At 44.2% G+C, this 17,061-nt stretch overlaps 2 protein-coding genes across 12 annotated transcripts in view; both read right to left on the reverse strand.

Annotated features, from left to right (window-relative positions):
- Positions 1–7,977, reverse strand: part of dipk1c (divergent protein kinase domain 1C) — a 15,393-nt gene extending 7,416 nt beyond the window's left edge. For 2 of the 8 annotated variants that reach the window (XM_063912513.1, XM_063912505.1), the window contains exons 1-3: positions 7,585–7,977; positions 4,479–6,283; positions 3,136–4,354 (exon numbers count right to left, since the gene is read on the reverse strand). In XM_063912513.1, coding sequence (XP_063768583.1) covers positions 3,136–3,342 — 207 coding nt within the window. In that variant the 5' untranslated portion in view covers positions 3,343–4,354; positions 4,479–6,283; positions 7,585–7,977. The remainder of the gene's footprint in view (positions 1–3,135; positions 4,355–4,478; positions 6,284–7,584) is intronic. The other 6 variants (XM_063912512.1, XM_063912511.1, XM_063912510.1 and 3 more) reach the window with 6 other exon arrangements.
- Positions 7,978–10,211: 2,234 nt separating this feature from the next.
- tubb6 (tubulin, beta 6 class V) lies at positions 10,212–16,587 on the reverse strand. 4 transcript variants are annotated; one of them, XM_063912515.1, is made up of 10 exons: positions 16,388–16,587; positions 15,719–15,780; positions 15,520–15,667; positions 14,693–14,801; positions 14,119–14,229; positions 13,893–14,008; positions 13,683–13,811; positions 11,758–12,285; positions 11,383–11,672; positions 10,212–10,410 (listed from the first exon to the last, which is right to left on the reverse strand). In XM_063912515.1, the coding sequence occupies exons 3-10, from the start codon at positions 15,574–15,576 to the stop codon at positions 10,341–10,343; spliced, it is 1,410 nt and encodes a 469-aa protein (XP_063768585.1). In that variant the 5' UTR covers positions 15,577–15,667; positions 15,719–15,780; positions 16,388–16,587; the 3' UTR covers positions 10,212–10,340. The 4 variants fall into 4 exon arrangements, with proteins under 4 accessions (XP_063768585.1, XP_063768584.1, XP_063768587.1 ...); XM_063912514.1 differs by having other exon boundaries at positions 10,212–10,413; positions 16,388–16,584; XM_063912517.1 differs by having other exon boundaries at positions 11,370–11,672; positions 16,388–16,584.
- Between the last annotated feature and the right edge of the window lie 474 nt (positions 16,588–17,061).

The following is a 17,061-nucleotide window of genomic DNA, read 5'->3' on the forward strand; positions in this document are numbered from 1 at the left end:
CAGAGAGAGGTTTTGTGCGAGTCGTGTTTCTCGCCGCAGGCTTTCAAATCTGTCTTGACTTCCATTCATCCTCTCAGAGACACACACACACACACACACACACACACACACACACACACACACACACACACACACACACACCTACAGTCTGCAGACAAAAGGCTGATTTTGATCTCGAAGGCTCGTGCAAACAAACAAACAAAGAAACAACAACAACAAAGCCATGACTCAGCATGTTATCTCTCGGTGTCTCAATACTCCCAAACGCTCCTCTCTTTAGAGTCCCAGAGATCCAGCGTGTCCCCGAAACCCCTTTCATCCAGATTTAACGAGGAGCTGCAGATTAAAAAGCTCGTTAGTGTTTCCTGACGACTCCACGGGGCTGTACAGAGATTTGGGGTCAACGACTTCAGAGGGAATATCAGACGTGTTGTCATCCTGCAGACCTCTTCTTCTTCGTTGGTATGCACCCCGCTCTTCTTCCACTTTGCTTCACTTTGTTTCGTTTTTACTTCGTGTTTTAGTCCGCTGTAACCTAACAGCATCTTGTATTTATCGGAAACAAAATAGGATATTTTGTGACATAAGAATTAAATAAACGCCCCAAAATAATTGAGAAACAAAGTTGTTAAATTACCTCTGACCTCTGAGGGTCGTGACTTGTGTCTCACCTGGAAATCTGACCCTAAATCTTCCCCTGTGATCTGTGTTCCTGCCAGGGGGGAGGGGGTGAGATAAATATCAGTGTGTTTGTTTTGGGTGTCTCGACCTCCAGAAACCTCCAAACGGGGACAAGCAGGTAATGAGAGGGGTCCCCTGTCAGAGTGATTTAAAGAAGCAGTACATCATTTCTAACCTCAAAGGTCAGGTGAGATATATATATTAAATATGGTTTGAATATATTTAGTGTTTGGTTTATTTTCTGAGATACACTTTCCTTGTTTTCTGATTTGTTTTTTGTGTTTTGACCTTCAGGGCCACCATACTCATACCTTATTATCAGCTTCTTCCCAAATAATCAATATATTGTCATTTTCTATTATTAAATCTCCCTCTAAGAAACACATGAGAGGGAGTTTTAAATATGATATATATGTTTAAAGCTCTTTCATCTGTTTGGAGTCTATTCTGCAGCAGAATAGAGTTTCTAAATAATGAATAATATTTGAAAAATATCTTGAAGAGGTGGGAACTTTAGCTGTGTTTTATTTTGAAAAACAGACAAGAATACGACTCCTCCGTCAACGCGCTGCAGCACAGAGAGGATTCTTTAAGTGAGGAACCGCCTGAAGTGTTTCTGTATCTGCAGCGCTCAGGAGGAGGAGGATTATCCTGCAGACTTTGGTTCAGGTGAAACTCCTGCAGGCCAGAAACCAGCCTGACTCAGAGCAGCAGAAACCTGGAGCTGCAGGGAGGTCAAACCGTGTGAAAGTCCTCATCCTGAGGCATCTGAGCTGCATCACCGCTGCAGAGGCTCAGTTTATCCAGGATGTCATCAGCTCCTACTCCGGGTTGATATCAGCTCAGAGCAGACTGAGGGTTTCTGTAACAACAGCAGCACTGTTTGCATGCTGTGGTGTTCCATTGTTTCCCCAGGAGGAGAAACAGTGAGAGAGGAGGAGGAGGAGGAGGAGGAGGAGGAAGAACTACACTGGAGAGAGTCTGTAAGGAGGATACAGGGAGCTGCGTAAAGTAAGTTAAAATAAATGAGTGAAATGAATCTGTTTCTGCAGGAGTTATTATCTGCAATGAACCCAAACACTGACTGCTGGTGCTGCAGGTGCATCGTGGGTAATGTAGGCAGCATGGTTTGAGGAAGAAACATAAGCATCTTTTGCAAACTCCGTACAGCAGATGCCGTAAAAAATTAACCAAAAACCAAGACAATGCTTCTCAAAGCTTTCTGATGGATAGACAGTTTTTGACTTGCTGTTCCTGCTTTGGTTTTTATTTCTCTGGTGCATCTTTATCAACACAGGAGCATCAGTGTGTCCCTGAATGCATCACCAGCTACTCATGCTTCTCCTCTGTACATCTGCAGAGTTTACAGTTCCTTAAAAAGTATTTTTTGCAATTTCTGGAGGACGATATTTGTTATTTTCCTCCAAAACGGTGACAGGAAGTCAGTTTAGGTTCGTGCATGAAAACTACAAATGTTTGATTCCATAACGATGGATAACCAACGTGAAATATGCTGTTAGCGTGTTGTTTGCTGTCCTTAAAGTCCAAGTATAAAATGCTTGTTTGTTCTGTAAAGACGGAGGTCAAGCGACTCTCCTTTCCCACGTTTTCCCCGTCCCTCTAACGTTACTCGACTTTCCATGTCCCCTCGCAGACAGCAGTCATAAATCACTTTGCTGCTGCGAGGGAAAAAAGTCCACCAACAACATCAGAGTTTGCTCAAACACTCATTAATCACTCAGATATCCAGAGAGGAAGTACAGGAGTTAGAGAGCTGGACCTGGAGCAGAAGATAAATCCAGTGCCAGTGTTTACCCACAATGCATCAGCAGAGATAGGACCACAGCCATTTAAAGACCTGCAGACGTTTATCTGTTTCCTGTTTGCTGAGACGGATGATCACATGGAGTTATCTGCAGAAAGTCTGGAAGCTGCAGACATTCATCCCAAACCATTGATTTCCAGCCTTAAACCCATCAGGAACTCCTCTGCAGGTTCAGAGGAGAAGCATGGGTAGCTGGTGATGCATTCAAGGACACTCTGATGCTGTTATGTTGATAAAGATGCACCAAGACAGACACAATAATCACAGCAGGGAACAGGAAATTACTTTAATCTGAGCTTCTCTTCTAAAAACAGAGCGAATTTTCAGTATATCTTACACTTTTTGTTCCATTTTCCTCCAGAAATATGTTGTGCACTCCCCTCTGCAGCAGGGGTACAGCCTCAGAGATAAGCATTATGATCTAAAGAAGTATGCATGTGTGCAGTGAAGCTTCCCTCCGCACAATGCTCTGAACCAACAGAGACTCGCTGTGGGTGGGCAGTGAGGGGAAACGTCCTGCAAACACGTACAGCACAAAGAGCTTCCTAAAGTCTAACCCACCCCCGAGACAGCAGGCGTTCATACACTGGATCTACATGTGTGTGATAACAGTGTGATCTCTGACTCACCAGTCGGCTCAGGATCTGCCGGCTGCGCTGCTCGGTGCAGAAGTCGGACAGGATGCTCCGCTGCACCAGGACCAAGCCGTTCAGGAACAACCAGGACCCAAACCACAGCAGGGCGAATAGCAGGGGGCCCCGCCGGGACCAGAGCCGGACCCCCATCCAGCGCAGCAGAGACAGGCAGCCCCGAGCTCCTCCGCCCGGCAACAACATGGCTGCAGAGGGTCCTCAGAGGTGGGTAAGGAGAGGAGAATGCGCACCAAAACTGGTTTAATTGTCTTAAAACAGGTCAGATAATCCTTTTAAAAGTGTAGCATGGAGAAGAAACTATGTCATCAGCGTAGAGGAGGAAGGGCTCCTGGTGCTCCAAACGTGGATGCAAAGAGAAAAATGTGCATAAAAACTAAATATTAAGCCTCACAAAAGTGTGTTTATGCAGGAAGAAGTTGAACAATCGCCTTTAAATACGCAGGGTGTCAGTGTGACAGGAAGCTCTGCAGTCATGGAGGGGTTAGAGCTCCAGCTGGTCTAAAGGGGGGTGTAGAAATAAAGAAACGTGCACGTAAAGGAAGTGTGTTAACGAGGGAAGGTGTATATCTCCCATGATGCTTTGCAGTCAGTAATGTTCGAACGGTCCAAGATCCGAGGATTCGAGCCGAATCGTGAAAAATAAAAATATCCACATCTCCATAAATCCACGTGTCGGATCTCAGAGAAACTCAGAAAACTCGTCCAATCAGAGCGCAGCGTTCCCGACGACCTCCGGCATCTCTCAGCGCTTTCTCCGGAAATCCAGAAGTTTTTTCAGAGCGTCCCGGAAAAAAAGTGTCTTTTTCTGATGAGGTTTCCTCAAGAAGAGTCACACATATGAGGAGCTGTTAGGGACATAATTTAGAAATACCGCTCACACACACACACACACACACACACACACACACACACACACACACACACACACACACACACACACACACACATGAAATGCGATCTCAGTGTGTGTGTGTGTGTGTGTGAGAGTGTTTCACATGTGTGTGTGTGTGTGTGTGTGTGTGTGTGTGTGTGTGTGAGAGCGCTTCACGTGTGTGTGAGAGCATTTCACATGTGTGTGTGAGAGCGTTTCAAATGTGTGTGAGAGCGTTTCACGTGTGTGAGAGCGTTTCACCTGTGTGTGTGAGCGTTTCACATGTGTGTGAGAGCGTTTCACATGTGTGTGAGAGCGTTTCACCTGTGTGTGTGAGCGTTTCACACGTGTGTGAGAGCGTTTCACCTGTGTGTGTGAGCGTTTCACATGTGTGTGAGAGCGTTTCACATGTGTGTGAGACAGTTCACATGTGTGTGAGACAGTTCACATGTGTGTGTGAGAGCGTTTCACACGAGTGTGTGTGGAGCATTTCACATGTGTGTGAGAGCGTTTCACATGTGTGGGAGAGAGCATTTCACATGTGTGTGTGAGAGCGTTTCACATGTGTGTGAGAGCGTTTCACATGTGTGTGAGAGCGTTTCACATGTGTGTGTGAGAGCGTTTCACATGTGTGTGTGAGAGCGTTTCACATGTGTGTGAGAGCGTTTCACATGTGTGTGAGCGTTTCACATGTGTGTGAGAGCGTTTCACATGTGTGTGTGAGAGCGTTTCACATGTGTGTGAGAGCGTTTCACATGTGTGTGAGCGTTTCACATGTGTGTGAGAGCGTTTCACATGTGTGTGAGAGCGTTTCACATGTGTGTGTGAGAGCGTTTCACGTGTGTGTGAGAGCGTTTCACGTGTGTTTGTGAGAGCGTTTCACATGTGTGTGTGAGAGCGTTTCACATGTGTGTGTGAGAGCGTTTCACGTGTGTGAGAGCGTTTCACGTGTGTGAGAGAGAGCATTTCACATGTGTGTGTGAGAGCGTTTCACATGTGTGTGTGAGAGCGTTTCACATGTGTGTGAGAGCATTTCACATGTGTGTGAGCGTTTCACATGTGTGTGAGAGCGTTTCACATGTGTGTGTGAGAGCGTTTCACATGTGTGTGAGAGCATTTCACATGTGTTGTGAGAGCGATTCACATGTGTGTGTGAGAGCGTTTCACATGTGTGTGAGAGCGTTTCACATGTGTGTGAGAGCGTTTCACATGTGTGTGAGAGCGCTTCACATGTGTGTGAGAGCGTTTCACATGTGCGTGAGAGCGTTTCACATGTGTGTGAGCGTTTCACATGTGTGTGAGAGCGTTTCACATGTGTGTGTGAGAGCGTTTCACACGAGTGTGTGTGGAGCATTTCACATGTGTGTGAGAGCGTTTCACATGTGTGTGAGAGCGTTTCACATGTGTGTGAGAGCGTTTCACATGTGTGTGAGAGCGTTTCACATGTGTGTGTGAGAGCGTTTCACATGTGTGTGAGAGCGTTTCACATGTGTGTGAGAGCGTTTCACATGTGTGTGTGAGAGCGTTTCACATGTGTGTGTGAGAGCGTTTCACATGTGTGTGTGAGAGCGTTTCACATGTGTGTGTGAGAGCGTTTCACATGTGTGTGTGAGAGCGTTTCACATGTGTGTGTGAGAGCGTTTCACATGTGTGTGTGAGAGCGTTTCACATGTGTGTGTGAGAGCGTTTCACATGTGTGTGTGAGAGCGTTTCACATGTGTGTGAGAGAGTGGTATTTCTGAATAATGTCCCTAACGGCCCCTCATACACATTCACACACACATGCAGAGAAACAGGAGCATGCATCCCACACACACACTCTCTCATGCACATTAACACTCTCTCTCTCTGCAGCGTGCACACACACTTTCACACTCTTTTTCATGCGTGCTAACACACTCTTTAACACACTCTGTCTGCACTTTGCACACACTTACACACTGATTCTAAGGCACATTTACACACTTTTTTTGCAGCATGCACACACACTTTCAAACACTCTCCTGCATGTTAAATCTCACACACTCCCTGCAGCGTGCACACACTCCCTGCAGCGTGCACACACTCTCTGCAGCGTGCACACACTCTCTGCAGCATGCACACACTCTCTGCAGCAGACCTATTGGTGTTGTCGTCTCCTTTGGTTTCTCTGAAAGCGTCTCCGAGATCGTCAGAGCGTCAGTTTTCAGGCGAGCCGCAGAGAGGACCGTCTTCAGAGGAGGATCTGAAACTCGTTGATGTCCAGACGAGTTCCTTAACGAGGGAAACAGACGCAGAGAGGATCATCAAAGCTCTGTTTTTAATATCTTACTAAAGAAGAGCTGCAGCTATCATCCAGCTGTCCTTACAGGAACTTCACTCTGAACTCTGAGAGATCTATACTCAGCCTTTCTGAGCATCACGTCTCCTCTCAGACTTTATCTCTGCAGGAAACACTGATACCACTGAGGAGAGGAGGAGCTCTCTGATGCTCTCATCGAGAAGTAAATACAATCAACTACAACAACATCACGGAGGCATTTCTGCTCGTTATCCTCTGCTGTAGATAGAGATAAACAGCTGAGGTGGAGATGCATGTCGACGAGCTGCAGCATCAGTGATTCGACTATTCATATTTACTCCAGTTTTTTACTCCAACGAGCCCTTCTAATGCCTTGATTGTGATTGGATGCAGGACTTGGGTTTAGCTCCTGCAGATGTTTTTAATCTCTCCTAGTGGCTCGGTTCAGTTTCCTGATGTGGTCGTGGTTTCTCTTTCTGAAGCAGCCAAACCACAGACGGAGAAATAAAAAGAGAGACTCTCCACTGCTGCAGGAAAACAGTTTGAACAGCAGCGTGAAACTGCCTCGCTCCTTCCTGACTTTAGGAACATGATTCTGTGTGTTCCAGATGTGCTAATAATATAGATAAATAAGAGGTGTTTCCCTCAGCGGTGCAGCAGGTGTGTGCGGACGTCTCTCAGCTGCTCTCTAAGTGTTTCTCTCCAAGCAGCAGCATTTGAATCCCATAATTAGATCCTTGTTTATCTGTTTTATCTGCAGCAGCTGCTCAGAAACAGCAGGCCTTTAAGGTTTGGACTCTGAGTGAGATGCTGCAGAGACACGCTGGTTCATACATCCTGATGAACGAGCACCCTGCAAGCTAGAAGTAAGGAGAGGATATGCTATGTTCAAGTCCTCGGGAACAGCTCTACCTCCTGCAGACAGAGGAGTGTTCTTCTATTCTTCAAGGAACATACTTTTAGCAATCCGTCACTTTTGCATATTGATTTTCCTCTCAAAAATCCCAATTAGTTCATTTAATGTGCCGTAAAACCAATAATAAAACAGATGATTCCACTCCTCCTTATTGTAAAGTCAATTATTTCTGCTTGAATTGGCCAGTAAAAAATGAACAGATTGAAAAGATATTTGAGTCCATGCTAATAATCGATTTTCTAAATAAAAGCACATAAAAGTTCCTCAGTCTGAATGTGGAGCCCTTTATTCTGCAGGAATAATCACACTACCTGACCCTCAGTTTTCCTCAGATTAAGAAGTAGGAACACTACTCACCGTGCAGGAGACGCTTTTAGACCCTAGACTCCAGACGTGTTGCTCTCTGTCCTTTAGACCCTCTTCCTGTTCCCGAAGAAACTCCTGAGAGCTGCAGGACGATCAGCTGCTCCACATCCTGCTGCTGAACCCAGATCTCAGTCTCACTTTCAGGTCCTGCAGGATGTGTAAGTCCTCTAAAGGAGAGCAGCTGAGCAGAGTCCTCCTCTTCTTCTGTGGTGGAAACCCGTTAAACTCCAGAACTACATTAAACACTTCTTCTTCTGTGGTGGTGAAGTCAGACTGCAGGACTGAAGCAGCTCCGATCCTCCTCTGATGCTGGAGGAGAAACTCTGAGAGAGAGAGAGGGTGTGTGTGTGTGTGTGTGTGTGTGTGTGTGTGTGTGTGTGTGTGTGCGTGTGTGTGTGTGTGTGTGTGTGTGTGTGTGTTCAGGCTTGTATCCGTAGCTCCATTTATCTCTCTCTCTCTCTCTCTCTCTCTCCCTCTCTCTCCTCAGTCTGCTCCTTCCTCCCTCCCCCCTGTGTGTGTGTGTGGGTGTGTGTGTGTGGCTCCTCCCCTTCACCCTTCTCCTCACCCCTCTCTCAAATTAACATGCTTCTGTACCTCTCTCTCTTACTTTACTCCCCCTTTCTTAAACTAAATGCTTTTCTCCTTTCTTTTCTCCCCCATCTCCCCCTGTTTCTCCCTCTCTTGCTTCTCCCTCTCTCTGTTTTTTCTCCCCCTTTCTCCCCTTTTCTTAAACTGATATGCCTTTGTACCTCTCCCTCTCTCTCTCTTTCCCACCTCCTCCCCTCTCTCCCCCGTTACCACAGCAGCAGGTTCAGTCTGCAGAGCCCCGCCAAATTAAAAGCACTCTCCCCATTTATCTCACTTCCTTCCCCCCTCTCCCCCTTACCCCTCACCCATACATCTCCGTTTCTCTGATAAACTCACCCCGCGGCCCTGGGGATTCTGGGTAATTGGTCGATTTGTAAAACTGCCAATAAAGTTGTTGAAACATAAAGAGAGACGCAGGGGGAGGATAGGGTTATTAAGACTTAGAGGAGGGGGGAGAAAACTACACTAAGATAAAATATATGAAGTTTAATGAGAAGAAAAACTACAAAAATAATATGTGTGCTTTTGTAGTTCTTTATCTATAGGACCCCATTTCCCAGAATGCCTCAGTGCTTTCTTGGATGAACACCATATGAAGAGGAGAGTCCAGAGTGAGCGTAATATTTATATTTATATTAAAGTAAAACAGTCGTGAATAATTCTACAGCTGCGGTGAATAAAAATAAAAATGTTCTGATCATTTATTCATCTTCTCCCGCCTCTGAGAAAAATAAAAGTCAAAATAATGCTTAAGAAATGTGAATATTTTAAGGGTAAAACTTGAAAACATAGGCTCTGTTTTATCATTACCCTCTGATCTCAGCCTCCTCCTTAGCTGCAGCCAATCAGCTCCAGGCGCTCGTTAAGGGAAGGCTCGGTTCTTTAATTAACTGAAACTCATGTTTAAAATCTGCTGCTTCTGCAAAACTCTCTGACACTTTCACCTTCTGCTCTGCAGGAGAGGAGGAGACGGAGAGGAAACACAGGCTAGCATTTGCATTGGAGGTATTTGCCTATACACACACACACACACACACACACACACACACACACACACTCTCTCTCTCTGCCCTTGGGACGCTAGCTGCATGCTTCAGAGAGATTTTATATTCAGATTTATTTGCAGGTATTGACACGGACGGATTACTGAACCGACCGGCAGACACACAATATTTCCTGAAGAGAGACGGACCACCCAGGAGACACAATGAGACACACAACTACACACAGAGAGGCCACACAGCTGCAAAGAGACACACAAGGACTATAAGATGACAATAAAAGGAATACAATCAATACAGACCTGCAAAATATCTACCTTGAGATTCAAACCAGCTGCAGAGAGACCTGATAAGACTATGAAGGGTGAGGAATACAAAAAGTACTAAATAAATACAGAACAAACAGAAAGACGACAAAGAGATCAAAACAACTACAGAGGCACAATGTCAGCAAAAAAGTCCAAAATTATTACAAATTAGATGCAAAACCGCTGACCACAAGGCTCACAGAATGACAAGAGACCAACATAAATACCTGAATCTAATATTTAGATATCGAAATATCCCAAAGCTGTGCGTTTTCCCCCTCTAGCCATCACTAGTTTATATTTATAACTAATATATATTTATCTGTGATGCCGGTCAGGTGTGGTTTAGTTGTGTTGCAGCGCTCCCTAGTGGCTGCTCCTGGCAGGTACAGGAGGTCACGCATTGAGCTGAACTGAGGAACATTTACTATCAGTTTATTTGTATTAACGTTATCCCTTATTTCCTCTGCCCTGATACTAATATAAGTTAGACCAACAATAGATGTAAAATCCCTTTAAATAACTGTAAAACACCTTTTTCAAAGGTTAATAAAGTCAAAATAAACTCTGATAAAGGTCTAGAAATGTAAATCAACATCATGGTAAATATGTTACGTTGTAAATACATGTTAAACATGTTGTTGTTTATGTGTAATTATTAGATGTATTGTAAAATAAACATATCAAGTCATCCGTACAAAAACTACAGCTCTCAAATAAATGTTATTGACATTATGATTTATTGACAAAAAAAAGTTCCTCCAGTTCCAGATATAAAGTGGAGAATGAAAAAATGCTACTGTGAATTCACACATCATCAAAAACTGATTGACTTGTCCCGCCCCCGCTGTCAGTTGATTGGGCTAAAACCGTCTTCCTGCTCTCTGATTGGCTCGTCAAACTCCCGTTCTGCATGCCAGCTGCTGGTGGAGGAACAACAGAGAAAACTGAGTTAAAGAAGACTTTACTGGTGATTTAATCTCAATAAATACATGAAATGGATCCAGAATTAACTACATAATGATACCTAATGATATAAAATAATAATTATTGGGGTCTATTTGCAAGATTACAACTTTTAAATTGCTTGTTTTCTGAATGCAGTTTGGTTCAATCAGTGATATGCTAACATTCGAGCTCCATCAACACTCAAAATAACCCCCTTTAAGCAGAAGTAAAGCACAAACATAGATTTTAATGCTATTGTTTGTTTAGAGGCTTTAAAAACATGGGATTTGTCACTCAAGTCTAGAAAATGTGAAATAAGCAAATATTGTTGCGTTTTCATCCCTGAAATATGAACGATTGATGTAATTTGGGGGATTTAGAGACATGTTTTAGTACAAAGGTATAATATTTTGCAAGATTAGTTCATATTCGTCACTAGCATAGCATATTTTGAGCGTTAAATGAAGCACAGAAACCCTCCTGATGCTTAAACAGCAGAGGGATTCCTGCAGTTTGCAGACAGACCTGAGCGAAGCGGTTTCTGTTTGTCTGCCGATAATCCTCGACACAAACAAAGTGCTGAGTCTCCCTTTGACCAGAATCGCTCAGCTTAGCGCTCTGATCCCCGCGTAGAGTTAGCATTAAGCATTTATCTGAAGCGTCCAGCTGACTGATTTAACGCTCCTCTCTGAGGCATCAGCAGGGGGTCTTTGTTCCTGTGTAGAAGAATCTAAAGCTGCACCAGAAGGGACTTAAACTGATAAAAATATAAATAATTCAGGGTTTTTAGATCAAATAATGAGTAGTCCTGCCAAGATATGCAATGCAGTAACATTGAAAAAATGTTAAACTCCCTAAACCAGAGCAACCTGAAGCCTCCTCTAGGATTGGGTAATTCTGTTTCGTGCAGTTCCTCCACGATGCATTTTACCGATACTCCTTACTCGTCCTCCTGTTCCTCCTCATCACTGTGGAAGTCCTGGTCCCCCTCGCTGGCCGTGGCCTCCTGGTACTGCTGGTACTCGGACACCAGGTCGTTCATGTTGCTCTCAGCCTCTGTGAACTCCATCTCGTCCATGCCCTCCCCGGTGAACCAGTGCAGGAAGGCCTTCCTGCGGAACATGGCGGAGAACTGCTCCGATATCCTCTTGAAGAGCTCCTGGATCGCCGTGCTGTTCCCGATGAAGGTAGAGGCCATCTTCAGTCCTCGGGGCGCGATGTCGCAGACGGCCACCTGTTGAAGATGGAGATACTGTTATATACGTACAGGTAAGGGTCTCTATGGGAACAGACTGGTGCAGGGCGTAAACCAGTCCGACCTTCACGTTGTTGGGGATCCACTCTACGAAGAAGCTGCTGTTCTTGTTCTGGATGTTCAGCATTTGCTCGTCCACCTCCTTCATGGACATCCTGCCTCTGAAAATGGCCGCCACCGTCAAGTACCTGCCGTGGCGCGGGTCGCACGCTGCCATCATGTTCCTGGCGTCGAACATCTGTGCGGTGAGTTCAGGGACCGTCAGCGCGCGGTACTGCTGGCTGCCGCGGGCCGTCAGCGGCGCAAAGCCCGGCATGAAGAAGTGCAGTCTGGGAAACGGCACCATGTTCACGGCCAGCTTCCGCAGGTCAGCGTTCAGCTGGCCGGGGAACCGCAGCGAGGTCGTGACCCCGCTCATCGTGGCCGACACCAGGTGGTTCAGGTCTCCGTACGTCGGCGTGGTCAGCTTCAGCGTCCGGAAGCAGATATCGTACAGCGCCTCGTTGTCGATGCAGTACGACTCGTCTGTGTTTTCCACCAGCTGGTGCACGGACAGCGTGGCGTTGTACGGCTCCACCACCGTGTCAGACACCTGGGGAATGAGTTGGCATTATAAGTCCTAAAAACAGGGAAATGAGTCAGCATTATGAGTCCTAACACCCAAGAATAATTCAGCACCATGAGTCCTTAAACCCAGGAATAAGTCAGCATTATGAGTCCCAAACCCAAGTTTGAGTCAGCATTATGAGTCCTTAAACCCAGGCATGAGTCAGCATCATGAGTCCTTAAACCCAGGCGTGAGTCAGCATCATGAGTCCTTAAACCCAGGTATGAGTCAGCATCATGAGTCCTTAAACCCAGGCGTGAGTCAGCGTCATGAGTCCTTAAACCCAGGCGTGAGTCAGCATCATGAGTCCTTAAAACCAGGCGTGAGTCAGCATCATGAGTCCTTAAACCCAGGCGTGAGTCAGCATCATGAGTCCTTAAACCCAGTCATGAGTCAGCAGCATGAGTCCTTAAACCCAGGAATAAGTCAGCATCATGAGTCCTTAAACCCAGGCGTGAGTCAGCGTCATGAGTCCTTAAACCCAGGCGTGAGTCAGCATCATGAGTCCTTAAACCCAGGCGTGATTCAGCATCATGAGTCCTTAAACCCAGGCGTGAGTCAGCATCATGAGTCCTTAAACCCAGTCATGAGTCAGCAGCATGAGTCCTTAAACCCAGGAATAAGTCAGCATCATGAGTCCTTAAACCCAGGCGTGAGTCAGCGTCATGAGTCCTTAAACCCAGGCGTGAGTCAGCATCATGAGTCCTTAAACCCAGGTGTGAGTCAGCATCATGAGTCCTTAAACCCAGGCGTGAGTCAGCATCATGAGTCCTTAAACCCAGGCGTGAGTCAGCATCATGAGTCCTTAAACCCAGGCGTGAGTCAGCATCATGAGTCCTTAAACCCAGGTGTGAGTCAGCATCATGAGTCCTTAAACCCAGGCGTGAGTCAGCATCATGAGTCCTTAAACCCAAGTGTGAGTCAGCATCATGAGTCCTTAAACCCAAGTGTGAGTCAGCATCATGAGTCCTTAAACCCAAGTGTGAGTCAGCATCATGAGTCCTTAAACCCAGGTATGAGTCAGCATTATGAGTCCTTAAACCCAGGCGTGAGTCAGCATCATGAGTCCTTAAACCCAGGCGTGAGTCAGCATTATGAGTCCTTAAACCCAGGTATGAGTCAGCATCATGAGTCCTTAAACCCAGGTATGAGTCAGCATCATGAGTCCTTAAACCCAGGTATGAGTCAGCATCATGAGTCCTTAAACCCAGGTATGAGTCAGCATCATGAGTCCTTAAACCCAGGTATGAGTCAGCATCATGAGTCCTTAAACCCAGGTATGAGTCAGCATCATGAGTCCTTAAACCCAGGCATGAGTCAGCATCATGAGTCCTTAAACCCAGGCATGAGTCAGCATCATGAGTCCTGAATAATGAACAGACCTTGGGGGAGGGCATGACGCTGAAGGTGTTCATGATCCGGTCCGGATACTCCTCCCTGATCTTACTGATCAGCAGGGTGCCCATCCCCGACCCTGTGCCCCCCCCCAGGGAGTGGGTCAGCTGGAAGCCCTGCAGAGAGAAGAAGCAGTGATTTATTTCACAGGAAACATTCATATTATTGTTTATTTGTTGTTGTTTGCTTCTCCTCACCTGTAAACAGTCGCAGCTCTCGCTCTCTTTCCTCACGATGTCCAGCACTGAGTCCACGAGCTCCGCCCCCTCCGTGTAGTGACCTTTGGCCCAGTTATTCCCCGCCCCCGTCTGACCTGATCAGCCAATCAGAGCGGAGGAAATTATAACCACGTCTCTCTCATAATTTAGCATCTCTTTTATTTTCCAGGTGTTTTTGGTGGTTTGTAAATCAGCTGCTTGTTACCGAAGATGAAGTTGTCCGGTCTGAAAAGTTGTCCGAAGGCTCCGGAGCGAACACTGTCCATGGTTCCTGGTTCCAGGTCCACCAGCACAGCACGGGGGACGTATTTATGTGCTGCACACACAGAGGAGAGGGATGTACAGAAACTGGAATATTTTAAAGATTTGTAACTATTTATCTTCCTTTCTTTAAAGCTGGTGGAGGGAAAACATAAAAAAATCCTAATTTAGGAGGTTTTTAAAATGTATATTTGACTCATTTTATCTACATTTTCCCCCAAAATCTCAAATATTTCCAAAAAATATATATTCCAAGTATTTTATTTATTTATCTATTGTATTTAGTTGTAGTTGAACTTTACCTTAATAAAATATTTCCTCTTTTCCTCCTATAATTCCAAAACTAACCTTTTATTTCTAAAAAAATCCCTCAAATATCCAGATATATTTTTCTTAATACTCCAATTTTTACATCCTTCAGCTGTTCACACACAACCCCTCTCACACACACTGATTCACACACTGATTCACACACACTTCACTACTGAAACATGTGGAGTATAACTCTGTGTTCTCACAGGAAGCCTCGTTGTAGTACACGTTGATCCGGTCGAGCTGCAGAGACGAGTCTCCGACGAAGCAGCCTGACGGGTCGATGCCGTGTTCATCGCTGATCACCTCCCAGAACTGAGGAGGAGACATGTGCAACTCAATCAGGGGTATCTTAAAATGCAATTATTCATATTTTAATATAGATTCTATACCAAAAATACCATTAATAATACATGGGAAATAGTGCTGAATCCTGTTGCTGCAAACTCATTAAAACATATGATTTTATTATTATTTTAAACGAGGTTAAAATTACCTTATTAAACTCAGTCTGACGGGATAACATAAACCAGATTTATAAATGTATATATTTGTTATATTCATAATTATTTAACATCAATAAAGACAACTTTCTTTTAATTTAGGACAGCTGAACAATCAATAAAATATATTCAGCTTTATCTGAATAAATGGTTTACTTAATTAAACATCTGAATGCTTTTCGCTCTGGATTTAATGAACATGTATATTTTTTCTGGTCTTTTAAATGATCATCTTATTGAACACAGTCTGACACTTTATTCACAGTCAATAAAGACAACTCTTAATTTAGGACAGCGGGAAATAACTGGGTTTTTTAAATCGATGAAAATCAAAACTCAATTCATTCATTATTTACTTTGAGTCAATTTGGACAGAAAATCCAGCCGTAAAAATGTAGAGACTGGATTTAAAATAAAGTTATATTTCATTTGAAATGGTTCATGTTCATGTAGCAGCAAATGAGAGATTTACAGGATTGATATAAATTATTCCAGAGCAGAATAACCCCCCCCCCCCTTGTTGCACGTACCTTCGTCCCAATCTGGTTCCCACACTGACCGGCCTGCAGGTGAACAATCTCCCTCATCTTCTTCTTCTTCTTCTTCTTCTTCTTCTTCTTCTTCTTCTTCTTCTTCTTCTTCTTCTTCTTCTTCTTCTTCTTCTTCTTCTTCTTCTTCTTCTTCTTCTTCTTCTTCGTCTTCTTCTTCTTCTTCTTCTTCTTCTTCTTTTTCTTCTTCTTCTGTATTATACTTTTTCTTCTGTTCCTCTCTCTGGAGCTCAGTCAGTCCTCCTGCAGCAGGAACCAGTGTGTGACAGTTAAACATGTCCCCCTCAGCAGACCCCCCCCCCCAACGCACACACACACACGCACGCACACACACACACACACACACACACACACACACACACAGTCTGTCGGACTCAGCAGAAAACGTGTCTTTGTTCAGATTCCTCCCACAGACATACCTCACTGGTGCATTAATAACCAAACTGTATTTATGCTTTAAATTATAACTTCTCCTATTGTCCTTCTAGGAAATACAGATAGATAGTAAATCAATCTAATAGCAGCGTCAGTGTATTTAATACCCCCTGAAGGCATATACAAAAATACTCATAATAAATCAAATACAAGAAAAACATTTTAATATCAAAACAAACTCCTAAAATAATGTTTCATATTTTTTATGATTTTCTATGGACCCGAACAACAGCTTCTCTGAGACGACAGAAGCATATTTAACTATCCCTGAAATACTTTGACTATTGCATTGACTTTTCCAACATGTATCCAAACAGAGACTCGCTTCATTATGCTTCTATCACTTACATTAAATAAAATGTGAGCTCCAACGTACTTAAAGCAAAGTTGGTGGAGTAAAGGGTGGAGTATTTACCTCTGAGATGAAGGTGGGTTAGCTGTAGTGAAGTAAACTAACCTGGATCCACCACTGCTGGTTTGAGTGTCCCAGCTAAAGTAAAGGAGAGCTTCACCAGTAGACTTTAGCTGTGTCGGTGTGTCAGAGGACCACTGATCTGAGGTCAGCTGCTGCAGTGTCACTTTACACCCACAGTTATTAAACAGGAATCCTCCAGACAACATCTGCTGCTCCGGCTGTCTGTGGGAAACTCTGGTCCTGCTCAGGAGTAAATATATAAATATTACATGCCATCAAAAGATATGATCCCACCCCCCCTTCTATATCAGACTCAAAATCAGGTTTGTTACCAGGTAGGTTAGCTTTGGTGTACATGGTGCAGACAAAGACACAGTTAAAGAAGATAAAGGGTAAGAAAAGGACCAAGATAATAAAAAACAATTATAAAAAAACAACTATTAAAACATTGACATATAAAGAAATATTTACATTAAATATAGACATACCAAAAACAATTATGTACAGTTTATACAGTATGAGAAAATACTCTGAATAATTAAATTAAATATCATTTGTGTAGTATTGTGAGGAAAAGTGGAAAGCTCTTCAGATATTTCATATTTATCATATATGCAATTCTTTTTTAGAGTTTGCTGATTTTAATATGGATTTTATTTCATTTTTATTCGGGC

The sequence above is a fragment of the Eleginops maclovinus genome, chromosome 21 (assembly GCF_036324505.1).
Source record: "Eleginops maclovinus isolate JMC-PN-2008 ecotype Puerto Natales chromosome 21, JC_Emac_rtc_rv5, whole genome shotgun sequence".
NCBI classification, from domain to species: domain Eukaryota; kingdom Metazoa; phylum Chordata; class Actinopteri; order Perciformes; family Eleginopidae; genus Eleginops; species Eleginops maclovinus.

Excerpts from the sequence above, each read along its gene's own strand:
- tubb6 (XM_063912514.1), bottom strand. The coding sequence starts at position 15,576 with ATGAGGGAGATTGTTCACCTGCAGGCCGGTCAGTGTGGGAACCAGATT. Across the intron at positions 14,802-15,519 it reads GGAACCAGATTGGGACGAAG|TTCTGGGAGGTGATCAGCGA; the intron begins GTACGTGCAACA and ends TCTCCTCCTCAG. Across the intron at positions 12,286-13,682 it reads GCGTCATGCCCTCCCCCAAG|GTGTCTGACACGGTGGTGGA; the intron begins GTCTGTTCATTA and ends CTCATTCCCCAG.